This window comes from Parambassis ranga, chromosome 20 (assembly GCF_900634625.1).
Source record: "Parambassis ranga chromosome 20, fParRan2.1, whole genome shotgun sequence".
Classification (NCBI taxonomy): Eukaryota; Metazoa; Chordata; class Actinopteri; family Ambassidae; genus Parambassis; species Parambassis ranga.
Genome location: NC_041040.1, coordinates 4,114,877 through 4,135,018, shown reverse-complemented (window position 1 = coordinate 4,135,018; position 20,142 = coordinate 4,114,877). Strand labels below are relative to the sequence as shown.

The following is a 20,142-nucleotide window of genomic DNA, read 5'->3' as shown; positions in this document are numbered from 1 at the left end:
CATGTCCAGTCCTCTGATCTCTCTTTAAATGTGAAACCTGGATCAGCTGAACCCAGCTCCTCTGTTTGTTGTTCACAGGTTAGAAACCAGCTCAGTGCAGAGAAGCTGACTGTTACAGTCTCTGAGTGATCCTGGTTCAGGTCCAGATCTCAGACTGAGTGAAGATGGGTGTGGAGGATGAGGAGGGCAGAGCAGGACCCCCAGGATCCATCTGTGAGTCTATGAGGAGTGACTGGTCCAAAGGCAGACCTCCAAACTTCAGTGCTGAACCTGGACCCTTCAATCCAAAGTAAGAGCCCTGCTGCTGAGTCCTGTATGTGTCTCATGTGAATCCCTTCTGTCCCTGATGTTATTGGCTTGGATTCTGGTCAGTCCTCCAGGTCTCTGGACTTCCACATGTGGATCAGTTAGGGCTGGGCGATATTACTTAAAATCAATATCACAATTAAGTGAAGCTTTTTCCTCGATAACGATTAAGGAACGATTATTTTTTCTTTTTTTTTTTGGGGGGGGGGGGGGGGGGGGTTAAATAAGCTCATGGCTTCGCTTTGAGTGAACGCAGACTAAACTGGTGTAAACAATGGAGCCTTGGCGTGTTTCCGTCACGGCCGAGACGCGGCATGATAAAAGTGCTCCAAAAGCGATGAAGACCACGAAGAAAGTCCGAAAAAGACGCATTATTGCAGTGCCTGACCGCTTCTACTTCGATTTAGTACAAAGTAGAGTGTTTAGAGTAGAAATAAATTACGAAAAACAACTTAATACACCCGCGGTGTGCGGAGCTTCTCTGGCTGGCTGCTACCTCGAGGCCGCGCCGGAAGCTTCATAGACCCAGTAACGTGATTTAAGTATGTTATACTCCAATAGAACAGAGAAATCTAGTGGTAGTTCTGAAGCTGGATCCATACTCCGCGAGAACAGAGAACTCCCTCCCCCCTGCAGACGTTACGCCCACAAAGTGACGTCATTTTTTATCTCGGACGTTGTGCAGTGAATTCGTACGCATGGCCCGGGCAGAACTTTTTCTCTCAAGGCTGTGCGTCAACCATGCTGTGATTGGTTGGAATTTATTGTGGGCGTGATTAATGTGGAGAAGCCAAGAGCTTCTTCAGGTGCAGAACACACAGACAGAAGGAGGAAGCACAGCGACGATGGACAGTTTAGATGAGCAGGAAGGAGAAACACGGCGCACAGAGGAGAGAGTCTGTCCACAAGGTGGCAATAAAAACTAATCCCAGTATTGATCACGGTGTTACAGTGGCTCGCGCACATTAAACACTGGGAGACGGGATGTATTATTGCAGACAGTCATCCACACGTTCACAGAGTTAAACTCACACAGACCAGAGGTCTGCTACAGTCAGCTGCACTGATCTTCTATCTATTGTCAGCTGTGCACCCTCTGCCCTGAACATTATCAGCTCGTTAGGCCAGGTAACCACAACTGTGCTCACAATTTACAACACAACTGCATTGTCAACCTTTTGTGTGTGACGTGCGCTGCGTAGGAGGCCGTATGAGGAGTTCTTCTTCACACGTCTCGCGGAGTATGGTACCTCCATGCTGAAAAGAACTTTTTTTTTAACTCTTACCACCCGTGGAGCGAGTTCTCTGTTCTCTTGGAGTATGGAACAGCCTTGAGGTGGCAAGAAGAACAAGAACAAAGTTTGTTTCGGCCCGGACTTTTCATAATTCACAAGAAACGTGTGTGCAGAACTCCTCATTCAGTCCTCTCACTGCAGCGTACACACACACACACACACAGGTTTTGACATGATGCTGCTGAACAGCAGAAGCAGCAGTTCAGGTGAACATGTGTAGCAGAGGAGGAGGAGGATGTTGCTACTATTTGGGATTTCTTGATTTTGCTTGTTTCCCAAATATCTCCTCTTCTAACGTTCACCTAAACTGCTGCTTCTGTATGAAAAGTTTGTTTTTGTTCTTGCCACCTCTGGAACTGTTCTCTGGATATGTAACAAGCTCTACAACACACTTTGATTTTATTTTTACAGCAACGGGACAGCACAGAAGTAAAATTAATAATCATCACAAGTAAAACTACGTCGGTTAGAGGGTCTAAATGTCGGTTTGGATATATTTTCGGTTACTTGCCAGCCCTACTGGGCGCTGAGGCTTCAACATAAAATCTCTCATTTCTTCACATGAAACCTGATTTATTATTATTTGAATCCATTTTTATTCTCCTTCATAAAAACAAACTGCTCTTCACAAAGGTTTCTTTCTAAACAGGTTTCATCTGATTCTGTTTGGATTGATCTTCTTAGGTTTTACTCTGACTTTGTTTGTGTTTGCAGACACAGAGGACCAGGATCCACCTGTGAGTCCATGAAGAGTGACTGGTCCAAAGATTATCCTCCAAACTTCAGTGCTGAACCTGGACCCTTAAATCCAAAGTAAGAGAGTTTCTAAAGTGTCCTGATGGACGGTGATGATATCACTGGTGCAGTTTGTCTTCATTCATGTCCACATGATGATTCTGATGAACTCAAAGTATTCAGACCTCATTTAGAATCTGGTCTGGTCTCAGCTGCAGCAGAGAGACTTTCACTGTGGACTCTGTGTGTTCACAGAAACCTGCAGGAAGATCTCAGTGGTTAAAGACAGCAGCTCATTCATGTTCATGACTTCCTGTTTCTCTGAGAGCGTCTGAGCTGCTCGACACTTTCTGATGTTTTTATAACAACCAGAAATAATTTACTGATGAAGACATGTCTCCACAGAAAGAGGAAGAGGAGCGACGTCTGTGAGGACCTGTCCTGCTGTGCTTTGTGTCTGGACGTCCTGAAGGATCCAGTCTCTACCAGCTGTGGACACTGGTTCTGCAGACAGTGCATCAGCTCATACTGGGACTGGTCTGCTTCATCAGGAGAGTCCTCCTGTCCCCAGTGTGGACAAAGATCCAGAAGCAGACAAAGTAAGACTGGACATGTGTCTGCTGAGGGACTCTTTTCTGAAACTGGACTTGTGGTTGTGTTGTGTTGTACAGACATGAAAGATGTCTCATTGTGGTCCTTGTCTTTCAGCAGATGTTGGTCTGCAGCAGGTTTTAGAGGAACATAAGGTCAGTCTGAGGAGGAGATGTGAACATGTGACTGAAGGAACTGATGAACCAGGAAGTGGAACCCTCCTCAACAGGGTCTACACTGAGCTCTACATCACAGAGGGACAGAGCGAAGAGGTCCAGACCCAACATGAGGTCAGGCAGCTGGAGACTGCTTCCAAGATGAAGACGCTCCATGAGACTCCAATCAGGTGCCAGGACATCTTCAAAGCCTCAGCTGACCAACAGACAGCCATCAGAGTGGTTCTGACGAACGGCGTCGCTGGCGTTGGAAAAACCTTCTCAGTGCAGAAGTTCAGTCTGGACTGGGCCGAGGGCTCAGAGAACCAAGATGTCAGTGTGGTGGTTCTGCTTTCCTTCAGGGAGCTGAACTTGATCAGAGATGAGCAGCACAGTCTTCTGACGCTGCTCCATGTCTTCCATCCAACATTACAGAAGGTCACAGCAGAGCAGCTCGCTGTCTGTAAACCTTTGTTCATCTTAGACGGCCTGGATGAAAGCAGACTTTCTCTGGACTTCAGCAGCAGTCAGCGGCTGTCTGATGTCACACAGAAGTCATCGGTCCACGTGCTGCTCACAAACCTCATCCAGGGGAACCTGCTTCCCTCGGCTCTGGTCTGGATAACTTCTCGCCCGGCAGCAGCCAATCAGATCCCTCCTACGTGTGTGGACAGGCTGACAGAAGTACGAGGCTTCACTGACGCCCAGAAGGAGGAGTACTTCAGGAGGAGGTTCAGTGATGAAGAGCTGTCCAGCAGAATCCTCTCCCACATCCAGACCTCCAGGAGCCTCCACATCATGTGTGCAGTCCCAGTCTTCTGCTGGATCACTGCTACAGTTCTGGAGCACATGTTGACTACAGAGCAGAGAGGAGAGCTGCCCAAGACCCTGACTGACATGTACTCACACTTCCTGCTGGTCCAGACCATCAGGAAGAAGCACAAGTACCATGAGGGACATGAGACCAGTCCTCAGGAGCTGACGGAGGCTGACAGGGAAGTTCTTCTGAAGCTGGGGAGGCTGGCCTTTGAACATCTGGAGAAAGGAAACATCATGTTCTACCAAGAAGACCTGGAGCAGTGTGGTCTGGATGTCACAGAGGCCTCGGTGTTCTCAGGAGTTTGTACACAGATCTTCAAAAGAGAGAGTGTGATCTTCCAGAAAACAGTCTACTGCTTTGTTCATCTGAGCGTTCAGGAGTTTCTGGCTGCAGTCTACATGTTCCACTGTTACACTAACAGGAACACTGAGCTGCTGAGAGGGTTCCTGGGAAGAAGATACAAGACCTCACCTCTGGATGACTTCCTGAAGAGAGCCATGAAGAAATCCCTCCAAAGTAAAAATGGCCACCTGGACCTGTTTGTTCGCTTCCTTCATGGCCTCTCTCTGCAGTCCAACCAGAGACTCTTAGGAGGCCTACTGGGTCAGACAGAGACCAGCCCAGAAACCATCCAGACAGTCATCAAGAACCTGAAGATGATAAGGAATACAAACATCTCTCCTGACAGAAGCATCAACATCTTCCACTGTCTGATGGAGATGAAGGACCTCTCAGTCCATCAGGAGATCCAAGAGTTTCTGCAGTCAGAGACCAGATCAAGGAAGAGACTTACTCTGATCCACTGCTCAGCTCTGGCCTACATGCTGCAGATGTCAGAGGAGGTTCTGGAGGAGCTGGACCTGAAGAAGTACAACACAACAGAGGAGGGACGACAGAGACTGATTCCAGCTGTGAGGAACTGCAGGAAGGCTCGGTGAGTCCAGATGTGATGATGATTATGAATCAGTGTAGATTAGTGGTTCAGGTCTTCACAGAGCCACACTGTGTGGTTCTTCAGAGGTCCATGTGTTCATTGGAACATGTCAGCTGTGTTTTTGTCTCAGATGTTCTTCAGCTGTGGAAACGTGGATTTTTCAGCTGTTTCTGTTTAAAGCTGTTAAATGAATGAAGAAGTTTTCTTGTTGTTTCTAATCATTGTTCCATTTGACAGATGTTCTTCTGTTTGTGTGTTTCTATACAAATCTGATCATTGTTGACATCAGTGTGTAACTGTAGCTGCAGCAGCCGGCTCAGTAAGAACACTCAGAATGTGTCTCTGATGAAGACGTCCTCATGGTGACTCTGTGGACTCAGACGTGGGTCATAATAACATGTAACAATAATAATAACAATTAATATTATTTTTTAATAATAATAATAATTAATATTATTTAATTAATAATAACAACAATAACAATTATTATTATTATTATTATTATTATTATTATTATTATTATTATTATTATTATTATTATTAATAATAATAATAATAATAATAATAATAATAATAATAATAATAATAATAATAACTATGTTCTCTGATGTTTCTGTCATCACAGACTTTCTGGCTGTGGACTCTCAGAGACTCACTGTGAAGTCGTGGCCTCAGCTCTGAAGTCCAACCCCTCCCATCTGACAGAACTGGACCTGAGCGGGAACTATCTAGAGGATTCAGGAGTGGAGCAGCTGTGTTCTGGACTGCAGAGTCCTCACTGCAGACTGCAGACTCTGAGGTCAGTTCTCTGTTATTATTTATGATCAGATTTATGAAGAATGGAGGTCCCGTTTGTCTCAGACTGCACAGAGCACCTGTCAGGACTGACAGACAGAACAGGGAGCACAGACAGTTTGAATGAAGGAGCATCATGGTCCTTCATATCAGCAGGTGTCTCCTCAGTCCTCGGTGGTCTGATGACAGATCAGCTCCAGTCTGGTGTTCACAGGTTCATTAAAGAGTCGTTGGTGTCAGTGATCATTCTTTCTGTCTGTGAAGAAATCTGCTGAGAATCTGACTCCAATGTTACCAGATACAGAACAAAGCCCTCAGTCTGCTTCTGTGGATGGACCACTTGTAGATGTTCAATAATCTATAAGTACAATCAAAGGTTCTATAGAAACAGACATGGACATGTTTGTCTATGAAAGGACTGGATGACCTCCAACTTTTCACTGTTAGACTCAGACCAGAATTTTAGTAAAGTTGCTTAATTTACTTGAGTATGTAGTCTTGAGGGTTTTATCTCCCAGGAGAGATTGAAGAGGGATATCTAGCTGGTTCAGCTCTAGTTCCTTCCACCCTGCATCATAATCCTCCCTGCACCAGAAGACCACATACTGCAGTTGAGCTGCTTTGTAATAGTCTCCAAACATGGGAGTGACATCCCTCCTTTATCTTTTGGCAGGTGTAATGTCTTATAGCGTACCCTTGGCTTCTTGTTCTGCCATATAAACCGAGAGATAATCCGGTTCCATTCGTTGAACTGTTTAGATGGTATGACCACGGGTAGTGATTGGAAAAGAAATAGCAGTTGAGGTAGAATAATCATCTTTATAGTTTCTATTCTGTTGTACAAATCAAGAGTTAGGGGAGTCCATCTGTCCAAATCATTTTTAATTTTATTTGTGATGATGCCATAATTTTCACCATATAAATCTTCAAGGGATTTAGAAATATTAACACCTAAGTATTTCATAATTCTAGTTTTCCATTTAAATTTAAAGGTTTTACGTATATTTTCCTGAGGTGAGTAGTTAAAGCAGAGGGTCTGAGTTTTTTCTATATTCAGTTTGTATCCTGAATAGAGACCATATAGGTCAAGGCAGGACATCAATTTCGGGAGACTAGTGTCCGGGTCAGACAAAGTCACCAGTATATCATCCGCGTATAGACATGTCTTATATTGTCTTCCCTTAAATGTAATTCCCGTAATATCTGGATCGTCTCTAATGTTTTGAGCAAGTGGCTCTATAAATAGAGCAAGCAGAATAGGGCTCAGTGGGCAGCCCTGTCGGCATCCCTGTTCCAAAGAGATTGTATCTGAAAGACTGCCATTTATTTTAACCCGAGCCACTGGTGAATCATAGATGGATTTAAAACATCCTATAACTGTATCATTGAAGCCAAAGCGTTGTAGCACCAAATATAAAAATTCCCACCGCACGGAGTCGAAGGCTTTTTCTGCATCGAAGCTGAATGCTAAAGATTTTATATTACGTCGGCTAATAATATCTATCAAATGTATTGCTTGTCTGACGTTATCTTGGGTGCGTCTGTTCTTAATAAATCCCGTCTGATCAGTGGCGATCAGGTCGGGGATAATCCTTTCCAGCCTACTGACGATAATTGAGGTGAAAATTTTATAGTCTGCATTTAACACAGAAATAGGTCTATACGAACACCAACTTATCTTTTCCTGGTTTCGGAATCACTGATATTATAGCTTGTTTTCAAGATGGTGGGGTCTCGCCCCCTTTTGGCACATAATTAAAACAATTTAATAACAATGGGGTCAAAGGGTCCCTAAAAACCTTGTACCACTCTGTAGGTAGTCCGTCTCCCCCAGCTGCTTTGTTTGAATTCAGGTTAGAAATAGTCTTATTAAGCTCTGCTATTGTTATATCTGCAGTTATCTCTTTGTTTTGTATTGTGCCAATTGATGGCAAATCTAGGGAGTCCAAAAAATACTTGACTGTTGCGGGGTCTGCTAATTTGGGTTGGGAGTACAGGTTCCTGTAATATGTTTCACATGACCTATGTATTTCTTCCGGCTTAGAGCACAACTGATTGGTGACTGGATCTTTTACTTTATAAATAGCTCTTTCAGACTGTTGTTTTCTTAGCCTCCAGGCTAATATTTTTTTCGCTCGGGGCCCATTTTCATAATAACTTTGTTTGAGACGCTTCAGTTTATATTTCTCTTGATCGTTGACTTTCTTATTTATTTCTGATTTTACAAGAGATATTTGTTCTAGTAGGGCAGGGTCATTAGTCTCTATATGTTTCCGCTCCAGTAAATCTAATTTGTTAGTCAAGTCATTCAGCCGTTTAAGTTTTTCTTTTTTCTTTTGAGATGACCACATTATAACTTTACCACGCAATACTGCTTTTGCAGCATCCCATAATATACTTGGTGACACCTCTGTGCTACTGTTAGGTTCTATGTAGTCCCTAGTTTCCTTTTTAATGAATTCCTCAAATTGATTATCATTTAGCAAGGAGGTCCTAAGTCTCCAAATTGTATTCCTGTGCGGGACATCCAAATGTATTTTCAGATACTCCTGAGTGGTCCGATACATCTCTAACACCAATGTTGCAGTCTAGAACTCTGTGTCTGTTTCAAACATGAAAAAATAGTCGATTCTAGAACAGACTGATTTGGGGTGGGCGTAAAAGGTAAATTGTTTAAGGAGTGGGTGAATGTCCCTCCATACATCAATTATGTTAAAACCTTTAATCATTTTCTTAATATACGATGACTCCGAGTTCATTTTCTTTGTTGGATTTGTAGAGTCTAAGGTGGGGTGTAACTGTACGCTCCAGTCCCCCCCACAAATCCCGGAAGTCTATCAACATTAAATAATGTTACTTCTTTTGAGTCCAGTAATCCCCTCACTAAGACAAAGCTGCTTGGAAAGCTGGAAGTTTACTTGATTTGCAATAAGTATCGCGACTCCTCTCGCATGTCCACTTGTGTAGGAGGAAAAGAACGTATTTTTAAAACCCATTTTTTTTAATTTCTCATGTTCTGTTTTTACCAAATGAGCTTCCTGCCAAAAGATGATATGTTGATGTTCCCTTTTCATCTGTGCTATAAGCTTCCTTCTTTTAGTAAAATTCTGTAACCCATTAACGTTAAGTGTTATGATTCTGTATTCTTGCTGAGGCATTTAACATTAAGTATAAACCCCTCCTTCTCATACACCCAAGGTGACCTTAACACTTGAACATGAACAGATATAGCGACAAAAAACTTGTAACTTAACACACAGGAAAAAAATAAATGAAGGAAAAACAGGCTTCCATAACGACAGTTCCTCATAATAAAGGGTTTTAGTTGGGGAGGGACACCTTCACTGTATGAAGGGCCTCTCCAGTGCCAGCTGAGATAACTCAAGAATGAGTATCGAAACAGTGCACGTCCGGAATAACTTAAACAAGCTCCCAGTCTGACGGTCAAATATATTGATCTATTTACAGTAGACTAAAGCAGTCCTCCTAGATCAGGGGTGTCCAAACTACGGCCCGCGGGCCAACTGCGGGCCACGGTCGGATTTTCTATGGCCCGTGGCTTCTATCTTAAAATGTGTTATTTTTGGCCCGCCAGCCAAACATATCATACAATCATAAATCATACAAAATCAACAGGCAATTCTTATTTTTGTTTTTAACTCATTGTGTAATGTTTGCATCATGATTCTCTGAGCAGAACATTATCACTCTGTCTGCATCATGGTGCGTCACGCGGTGCTGCAGGGCTTGGTTGTTGGTTCCAGCTACGCAGAGGGCTCTGAAGGTGCAAAACACCGGTTCAGAACTTCGACACAATTCACTACGAGACTAAACATGCTTCTGCAGACAGCCTGCTATCAGAGAGCGTCTGTACAAGTGAAGTTCTCCAAAACTATGGAGAAAGAAATAAATTGTGGCCACGAATTATGTATAACGTGCGCACGAAATATTGTTATTATTAGTTGTAGTATAGTAGCCCTATTAGAATTCATGGACTGGGTGCATGGGAGCGGGCTGCCCGGCCAGAGAGCAGCCTCCCCGTGCAGCAATGAGCGTCCCTCTCTGGGGAACGTGCCGGAGTACTGGGGGCTCCAGGAGCGCAGGGGAGTGGAGCGGAGCGTCCCTCTCCCTGTGCATCGTGTCGCTCCCTGCTGCCGGGAGCGATGCTAGAGCCGTTAGAGAAGTTGAAGCAACATGATGGAGAGAGAGAGGGACGCTCGTTGCTCCCTGCTGCACGGGGAGGCTGCGTCCTGGCCGGCAGCCTGCTCGGGCCTTTTTACCGGCGGCTGGATAAAAGCAACTCTCCAGAAATGCGAACATTTGTAAATCATGAATTTAGTTTGTGTCGTGTGAGCAGAGTGTGATAAACTGTGACTTTTTACTGGAGCAGCAGAGCAGTCCGTCTTTGCTTGTTAACGTTCTCTGTTGTTAAACTGTCAGCTGTACAGAGAGATTCTCTCAAACTGACGTCATTCAGTACGCATCTGTCGTAAGGCACGTCATCACGTTTTTACGTCTCGTTGCCATGCACTGCAAACCTGTGTAAACATTAAATTACAGACCCTTTGAGATCAGCACTAAATGACTCCCACCTAGTCTACCTGACATTTTACTGATGTCTGCTGCTCCTAAACCAGACCTGCCACATATGATCAGATCTCACCTTCACAGTAGAGTCAATAACTTGTTGCTCTGTTATCACAACCACACAGTTTCTGAATGTTTTAAATTTATGCTGTAAATTCAGATAACATGTTCTGATCTGTTCATCTGAATGCTAAGATGTTATTTTGTTTGCTGTGTAAGATGTAACATATTACAAAACAGCATACACATTTTTTATTGTTTAAAATAATGACATCAGGGACTGTTGGCCCTCGGAGAGTTTCACATTATCGAATCTGGCCCTCTCTGAAAAAAGTTTGGCCACCCCTGTCCTAGATTAACATTGGTACAAGGTGAAAAGTAAGCTGATCACAGTGTACCCTTTAGATCTGGACCAGTCGTGGTTCATACATTGGTTTAAGTCACTGTGTTGTTCTGTGGGGGCTGTCTCTGCGGTGTCACGGCGAAATCCATTAAGTTTTTTTCCGTGCCCTCTCTCCGTCTGTGTCTTGATTTTGTCGTTTGCCAACCACCATCTCCCATGATAACCTATTCAGCGTCTCCATCGGTGTGGCTGTGGGGGGTCCCTCCTTGGTATTGTCATCTGGTGCGAGCCCCCTCTTTCTCAAGTCTTCCATGGCCTCTGATGCGCTGTTGTAAGTGACGGGACCACCAAGAAAAAACACTTGAAGTTTTGCTGGCGGCAGGGTCTGAAAGGGTAATCATGGTCAAAATATAGCCTCTGCTGATTGAGGCGGATGTCGCCTTTTTTCCACGCGGAGCGAAGCACCAGCTCCTTGGTTCTGCACTCCAGGAAGTGTATCACCACCGATCGGAGGTTGGTGTTCTGTGGCGGCTTAGGGCCCAGTGCGCGGTGACAGCGTTGTATGCCAAGATCAATGTCCTGAAGCGACAGCTCAGCTTTGATAAGACTTTCAATAAATTCTTGCAAGTTGTTTCCTTCTGCGTCCTCGGGGATTCTGTATATACGTACATTATTTCTGCACGAGCGCGTCTCTAAATCAGTCAGTTTGGCTTGGAGTCGATCTTGATTGTGTAAAGTTTGGGATAGCACCGCTTTACCTCAGTGACCTGTTCTATTACAGCACCCCCCAGTCAGACCCAACACAGGTGGATCTTTACCAGAGACCTGGATCCCAACACCATACATTTACTTTTCCCTGCATTAATCACCATTTTATGTCCCTCATCCAATTTTCAATTCGTCTCAGTTCGACTTGTAAAATATTACTAAGTTCAACAGGGGTTTGTGTGGACGTATAAATAGAATCATCCTAAATTCCTAAATTCAGTCTGTTTGTTACAGAAACTGTAAAAAATGTCCTCTGATAGCTGTTAAAGTCAGTTAACCTTAAAGGCTGTTTGGACACAATAATGTTCATCTGATCATTGAAACTCATCTGATTGATTATCAATCATTTCATCTGTTATTCTTTATTCAGATTGAGGGGCTGCAGGCTGTCAGAGATCAGCTGTGCTTCTCTGGCCTCAGCTCTGAAGTCCAACCCCTCCCATCTGACAGAGCTGGAGCTGAGCTGGAACAACCTGCAGGATTCAGGAGTGAAGCAGCTGTGTGGTTTTCTGCAGAGTCCAGATTGCAGACTGCAGACTCTGAGGTCAGTTCTCTGTCTGATACTGTTATATGTCTAATTTAAATCCTCACAGAGCTTCTGTTCATAAAGCTGTAAATGTACTTTTGTTCATGTTTTTGGTGCTCCTGTTTTAAATGTACTCTGCTGTCATAAAAACAAGTGTTTGTTAATATGTAGAAAATGTCCTCTGTTTAAAGTCAGTTAACCTTAAAGGCTGTTTGGACACAATAATGTTCATCTGATCATTGAAACTCATCTGATTGATTATCAATCATTTCATCTGTTATTCTTTATTCAGATTGAGGAACTGCAGGCTGTCAGAGATCAGCTGTGCTTCTCTGGCCTCAGCTCTGAAGTCCAACCCCTCCCATCTGACAGAGCTGGACCTGAGTGGAAACAACCTGCAGGATTCAGGAGTGAAGCAGCTGCTGGATCTTGTGCAGAGTCCAGACTGCAGCCTGCAGACTGTGAGGTCAGTAGAGGGGTGGAGTCAGTCTGTGCTGCTTTCAGCTGTTTTGTACTAAACACAGTCAGTATCACAGATCCAGTGTTTCCTGTGAAGCTGCTGCCTTCTGATTGGCCGCTTCCCTCAGTGATGCTGTGAGAATGGTGACCTCCATGTCACTCTGTCAGAGACAGACGAGACGTCCATCAGCACACAGAGACTCTGTCTTTAAATGGGACAGCAGGACGTCCTCAGTAAAGTCTGTGTTGATGACTCAGCAGTCTGTCTCCACTGTGAGTGAAACCTGCAGAGGACACAGACTTGATGCTAAAAGTCTGCAGCTCTGTGAGCTCGGAGCTCAGTGTGTTCACTCCAACACGTTAACATGAGAGCTGGAAGGAAGCAGCTGCTGCACTGCTGCTCTGAACAGGACTGAAGTCCTGCTGCTCTGAACAGGACTGAAGTCCTGCTGCTCTTTATACTGGATGATGCTGCTGATGGAGGGAGTCTCTGTAAGCACTCACTCACCTCCGCACTCATTCTCTCTGCAGGTGGAGGTGGTGAAGAAGACGGAGTGTGTCCTGATGATCCACACAGGGAGATCATCTTCATCATCATCATCTTCATCCTCCCTGAAGAGCAGCTGCAGAGTCCGTCCACGTTGAAGAGACATTCAGAACTTGAAGGAGGTCTTCAGGTGTCTTCTGCTCTGATCCTGCTTCCATCTTGAACTCTGTCAGTCTGTCATGGTGGTTCTCTCAGGGTCTCTTTGGGTTTGGACTCATTTGATCAGCTGCTGATTCTATCTATCTATTGATTGATCATGAAGCTAACATCTGTGATCAGTTCAATAAATCCTGAAAATGAACAATTTATCAACATTTCTGACAGAAACTGTAAATGACCCCAAAGTAATATGTACATGATTACAGGCATTTATAGCTTTTATTTTGATATTTCCTGTTGAGCCAGACCTTTATTTTGATAGAACTGACGGCATAAAGGGTTAAAAAGAACCAGACCAGGAGTAAAGCCTCAGTCCAAGGGGCCATCAAGGTGTGTTGTGTGTCACAGTGTAGAGGATGTGTTGTGTTGAGCTGCACTCTGAGTAAGGTGTTGATGAATGTGGCTGATGTTTAGCTTCCGGCGCGGCCTCGCGGTAGCAGCCAGCCAGAGAAGCTCCGCACACCGCGGGTGTATTAAGTTGTTTTTCGTAATTTATTCCTACTCTACACACTCTACTTCGTACTAAATCGAAGTATAAGCGGTCAGGCACTGCAATAATGCGTCTTTTTCGGACTTTCTTCGTGGTCTTCATCGCTTTTGGAGCACTTTTATCATGCCGCGTCTCGGCCGTGACGGAAACACGCCAGGGCTCCATTGTTTACACCAGGGATCAGCTGATGAGTCTCCAGCACAGCGGGATGTATGGCCAGCGACACGAAATCCCCAAAGAACTAAGAAGGAAACAACGTGGAAGCAGAGGGGGCAAAAGAAGACAGCTGAGGAAAAGAAGATACAAGCCGTATCTTCCTTCCATCGTCATGGGTAATGTTAGATCACTGGGTAATAAGATGGAAGAGTTAACATCTCTCACAAAGAGCGAGTGTGTGTTTCGTGAGGCGTCTGTAATGTGCTTTACAGAGACGTGGCTGCACGCAAACATACCGGACTCTACCGTGAGTTTAGCCGGCTTTCAGTTGGTACGGGCGGACAGGAACTGCACCGAGAGCGGCAGGAAGAAAGGAGGGGGACTGGCGCTCTACGTGAACAACCGGTGGTGCAGCTCGGGACACGTTACGGTAAAGGAGCGTGTGTGCAGCCCGGACATTGAACTGCTAGCGGTGAGTCTACGTCCATATTATTTGCCCAGAGAGTTCTCTCACGCCATTGTACTCGTTGTTTACATTGCTCCCTCGGCTGAGGCGTCGCGGGCTACTGACGTCATCAGCTCTGTGACCGCGAGGCTTCAGACCCAGCACCCTAATGCCTTCATAGCGATTTCTGGCGATTTTAACCATGTTAATCTGAAATCAACTCTGCCCACTTTCAAGCAGTTTGTGGACTGTAAAACAAGAGAAAATAAACCTTAGATTTACTGTATGCTAATGTTAAAGAGGCATACAGCTCCATAGCTCTCCCTCCCTTGGGCAGATCAGACCATAGCCTAGTCCACCTCAAACCCCAGTATATACCAGCAGTACAGCGGCAGCCGGTGACCACCAAAACTGTACGGAGGTGGACACCGGAAGCCCTGGAGACCCTGCAGGGATGTTTTGAGGTGACTGACTGGGATGTGTTCTGTGACACCCACGGTGAGGATGTAGACACACTCACAGACTGTATCACAGAATATGTTAATTTTTGCACAGATTCTCTAATCCCCACCAGGTCAATACGCTGCTTTCCAAACAATAAACCATGGGTGACAAAGGACATCAAGGCATCACTCAACAGAAAGAAGACAGCCTTCTTGAGTGGAGACAGAGAGGAGATGAGGAGGGCCCAGGCAGAGGTGAAGGAGAAGATTGGAGAGGGCAAGGAGAGCTACAGGAGGAAGCTGGAGAGCCAACTTGCCCGGAACAACTTGAGGGAGGTATGGAGTGGTATGCGAACCATCACCGGCCACAATAGGATCTCCGACCAGCTGATGGATGGAGATCTGCAGGAGGCCAACCAGCTGAACCTGTTCTTCAACAGGTTTGATAGTCCACTCCCTGACCACCCTCCCCCTCCCTGTGATGCACCATTAACACCTGTCGATAACAACAATGTACCTCCTCCTCCTCCCCCTAACCACACTAACCAGTTTCACCTCCCCATCAATAACATCACCCTGCCCCCCTTACCCCACCTCCCATTAACAACCCCCCACCCTCCCCCTTCAGATCTCTCTCTCTGCTCTTCTGTGTCCACAGTTGCCATCACCACAGAAGATGTGAGGAGGGAGTTCAGTCGCCTACGACCGGGAAAAGCTGCAGGACCGGACGGACTCAGCCCCAGAGTACTCAGGGACTGCGCCACACAGCTGTGTGGGGTCTTCCAGCACATCTTCTCCCTGAGTCTGAGCCTGATGACTGTCCCTGCCCTGTGGAAGACAACATGCCTTGTTCCTGTTCCAAAGACCTAACATCCAAGCACACACAGCGACTACAGACCAGTTGCTCTGACTTCACATGTGATGAAGTCTCTGGAGAGGCTGGTCCTGAAACACCTGCGTGCTGTTGTGGAACCATCGCTGGACCCCCTGCAGTTTGCTTACCAGCCCCGTATTGGAGTGGAGGACGCCATCATCTACCTGCTGCACAGAGCACACACCTACTTGGAGGAGGCAGGTGACACTGTTAGAATCATGTTCTTTGATTTTTCCAGTGCGTTTAACACCGTGCAGCCTGCCCTTTTGAATAGGAAGCTCCTGGACATGCAGGTAGAGACCCCACTGGTCACCTGGATCACTAACTATCTTACAGGTCGACCACAATTTGTGAGGCTGAGGAACACCGTCTCGGACACGATAGTGAGCAGCACGGGGGCACCCCAGGGCACGGTACTGTCTCCATTCCTGTTCACACTCTATACATCGGACTTCAGACACTGCTCACAGTCCTGCCACCTGCAGAAGTTCTCGGATGACTCTGCCATTGTGGGCTGTACCAGCAGAGGTCGGGAGGCGGAGTATATGAGTGTGGTGGACAGCTTTGTGGAGTGGTGTGGACAGAACCACCTGCAGCTGAATGTCACAAAGACAAGAGAGCTGGTGGTGGACTTCAGGAAACCAGACACTCCCAAACCCGGTCAGCATCAAAGGTACCAACGTGGACATTGTGGACAGCTACAAATACCTGGGTGTCCACATTGACCGCAAACTGGACTGGTCCACAAACGCAGAGGCAACATACAGGAAGGGACAGAGTCAGAGTCAGACAGAGGTCCTTTAACGTCTGCCAGACCATGCTGCAGATGTTTTACCACTCGGTGGTCTCCAGCGTCATCTTCTACGCTGTAGTGTGCTGGGGCAGCAGGATGAAGACGGCCGACACCAACAGACTCAACAAGCTCATTAGGAAGGCTGGCTCGGTCCTGGGAGTGGAGCTGGAGTCTGTGGTGGAGGTGACGGAGAGGAGGATACTGAGGAAACTCCTCAGTATTCGTAACAACACGTCTCACCCCCTGCACGACACACTGCTGTCCTACAGGAGCACATTCAGCGGTAGACTGAGACTACCGAGGAGCAGCACAGAACGCCACAGGAGGTCCTTCCTGCCAGTGGCCATCAGACTGTATAACTCCTCCCCTTTCTGTAGGGAGAAGCGCTAGATAATCATGTCAGGCATCACTGTCATTCCCTCCACTGGTCTATATTTATGTTTACTTAGCACCTTACATCTCCATATTGTATCCATGTATCATATATTGTGCTCATACTGCGTACTGTACTCTTATTTTGGATTATAGTGACACTTATACTCTTATACTCTGTACTTAACTGCATTTAATGTAACTTGATACCTCTGGCACAAGAATTTCCTTCGGGATTAATAAAGTTTTATCTTATCTTATCTTATCTTATCTTATCTTATCTTATCTTATCTTATCTCTTATCTTATGTTTAATGTGACACATGGTTTAGTTGTTGACTTTGTGCTCATGTAACACTTGTGTCACTGGAAAGAAGTGATTAGCTGTAGATAAGCCGGCAGTTTACTTAACAACAAATATTAATCAGGTTAATAAATAGAGTAATAAAAAATAATAAATAGGTTAATAAGTGTATCAATAAATATCAATGAATATCTACAGTACAGTATTACAGTGTGAAATAAACAAACAGTATCAAATGTCCTGTTGGTTTGGTCCTTCTTATTTAAATGCTGGTTTGTTCTGGTTTTGTCTGTTTATCTCAGACCGGTCTTTAATATTCTGCAGAGCTAATGGTAGAAACAGTTACTTTAATTCTCAGCTAGTTATCTCTGTTTGTTCTGTTTTTCTTGGAGTTCAGAATCAGAAATACTTTATTGATCCCAGGGGGAATTGCTTTCATTCCAGGTGCTCCATGTATACTCAAAAAAGACAGGTTAGAAATATAAATAAGGTAAAGTAGTAAGTGTAAAATAAAAATAAAACCTAATGAATTCTAAACATTAATAAACATTCAAGTCAAATCCTGGCAGGTGAAGACTGAAGCCATATATAATACAACTTGAACCGTGTGCAGTAAAATCTCGTCTAAATAAATCCAATATGGAAATAATTACAAGACAGTGTGTTAGATCTGATCTCAGAGGGAGGAGTTGTACAGTTTGATGGCCACAGGAAGGAAGGACCTCCTGTGGCTCAGTGGTGCATTTAGGAGGATCAGTCTGCTGAAAGTCCTCCTGCACCTCAGCAGCACGTGGTGGAGAGGATGGAAGCTGTTCTCCAGGATCCCTGCAGCTCAGACAGCGTCCTTCTGTCTGACACTGCTGTCAGGGAGTCCAGCTCCACCCCCACCACATCACCGGCCCTTCTGATCAGTTTATTGAGTCTCTCTGTGTCCGCTGCTCTCAGTCTGCTGCCCCAGCACACAACAGCAAACAAAATGGCTGCCACAGACTCATAGAACATCCTCAGCATGGTCCGACAGATGTTAAAGGACCGGAGCCTCCTCAGAACATAGAGGCGGCTCCGGCCCTTCTTGTAGAGGGCTTCAGTGTTCTTAGTCCAGTCCAGTTTATTGTCCAACACCACTCCCAGGTATTTGTAATCCTCCACAATGTCCACACTCTGTCCACCGATGGAAACTGGAGCCGCGTGTGTCTTGGTCCTCCTCAGGTCCACAACCAGCTCCCTTGTCTTTGCCACATGGAGCAGCAGAGTTCTGCTCGCACCATGTAACAAAGCTGTCCACCACAGTCCTGTACTCAGACTCTCCATCTTTGCTGATACATCCCACTATGGCAGAGTCATCAGAAAACTTCTGAAGATCACACGACTCTGTCTGGTAGCTGAAGTCAGAGGTGTAGAGCGTGAAGAGGAAGGGAGAGAGGACTGTCCCTTGGCATATCTCACAGCAGTGTGTCCACAGTCTGCTATGCCTTTGTAGACTGAGGAACAGTGCCCCCTGCTGGACGCCTTTTAAACTGTGGACAGAACTTCAATGAACAGAGAAACATGAAAAAAGAACTTTGTTCCAGAAACTCCTCCTGATTGAATCAGAGTGGAGCATCAAGGTGGAGCAGGAGCAACCAGCTGATGGAGCTGCAGAGTCTGAAGACTCACATCACAAACTGACACACCTGCATTTAATAACAGTCACAGCCGGACTCTCTGTGGACAGGAAGTCATGTGACGTCATGACCTGCAGTTCTGTGTGTGGAACAAATATCTGTTGAAAACAGCTGTTTCCTTTTTGAGCCTCCATCTCAACACCGGGCAGATGACCGCTGAAACACAGATGGCTGCAACCATAATAACCCCAGTCAGTCTGTTAGTGTGTCCCTGAACGCCTCATGGTGCATTTGATGTCATGTCATGATGTCATGACTACACACCTCACAGGTGTATAGTCCCTCCTGATTGGAGGATAAGTGCTGCAGGGTGAGGCTGCCTGACTCTGACACACTCTTCACATGATGCCTCCACTCCTCTGAGATCGTGTGCTTGGTCTCAGTCCTGGTCTTGGTCAGGATGGTCTGACTGTGGTTGAATCTCCAGATGAGGTCGTACAGAGAAATGTCTGAAGCAGAGCAGCTGATTGTTGTTTCAGAGTCTGAACCACTGATGGAGGCTGAAACACAGCAACACACAGAGGTTAAAGGGTTAATAATGTCTGTCCAGACTCTGAGTTTCTAACAGTTGTCTCTAACAGACCAGATTTAATCAGAGCTCTCCTGCTGTCCCTGCGTGTGGTGACGGTGCAGCTGTAGGTCAGATCAGTGGGACTGTCTGGACCAAACCTCAACCCCCCTCACCCCAAAAGTATGAGAACATGTTGGATGGTGTGAGTGATACTTACTGAGACACACTGTCTGAAGCTGCACAAGGACTCAGCATTAACACCCTCATGTCCATGTCCAGCCCCAGTGTTGGCCTCCTAAGCCAGGGATTGTGGGTTCAAGTCCCATCTGGGGTGTTTCTCAGCAGAGCCTGCTGGGCCCATAACCCAGAGGTCGATGGATCAGAACCATCCTCTGCTAGAAACAAACACAGTATCTTTGAAGCAATGTCTGCAGCTTTTTACTCTTCATCGCTTCATCTGCCACCATCACTGTGACAGAGAGGACATCACACTGCTGAGTCAGCACTGTGTGTGGAGCAAGGAGGAAGAGGAGTGAAGGAGGGATGAAGGAGAAGAAGGGGGAGAGAAACAGTAAATTATCTCTCATACTTCTACACAGACAGCAGGTGAGTGAGTTTAACTCTTTGAGGATGATGAACAAAAACCCTGATCCCTTCTCTCTTACTGAGATCCATCCCCTCAGACCAGGCTGCCATTCTTCCTCTGTCAGTTTACTCTATTTATGTGGTGGAAAAGTTGAGCGGTGTTGTTTAGTTTGAGTTTTCTTCCCTGCAGGCCGGAACCAGTCTGAGTGACATCCAGCTGAAGGCGCTCTACCAGGTGCAGAGCCTGAGGAGGCTGAGGACCTGCTCAGGAACAAACCAGGCGTGGTGTGGGACCAGGGTGGAGGCTGCTCCTCCTTTTTGGGGACACTAGCACAAGTAAAGGACACGCAGCAATAAAGCTGGTCGGAGAACATGCAAAGCCCTGAATGAAGCTTTTTATTCCAACAGCAGGGGGCGCTGCTGCTACATCAGCCTGACCTGATCATGTGTTTATATACAAACATCATATTTATGTTACTTTTAAAC

General features: G+C 45.7%; 1 protein-coding gene across 5 annotated transcripts in view; it reads left to right on the top strand.

Moving 5' to 3' along the window:
• Window positions 1-20,142, top strand: part of LOC114452823 (NLR family CARD domain-containing protein 3-like) — a 1,046,161-nt gene that overhangs the window by 6,816 nt on the left and 1,019,203 nt on the right. The window contains exons 2-6 of one of the 5 annotated variants that reach the window (XM_028432286.1): window positions 79-289; window positions 2,316-2,414; window positions 2,742-2,935; window positions 3,048-4,836; window positions 5,126-5,147. The exons of 2 other annotated variants lie outside the window; for them this stretch is intronic. In XM_028432286.1, coding sequence (XP_028288087.1) covers window positions 165-289; window positions 2,316-2,414; window positions 2,742-2,935; window positions 3,048-4,836; window positions 5,126-5,132 — 2,214 coding nt within the window. In that variant the 5' untranslated portion in view covers window positions 79-164 and the 3' untranslated portion in view covers window positions 5,133-5,147. Of the gene's footprint in view, window positions 1-78; window positions 290-2,315; window positions 2,415-2,741; window positions 2,936-3,044; window positions 4,837-5,125; window positions 5,148-20,142 lie in introns of those variants that run through there. 2 more of the 5 variants (XM_028432285.1, XM_028432287.1) reach the window with 2 other exon arrangements.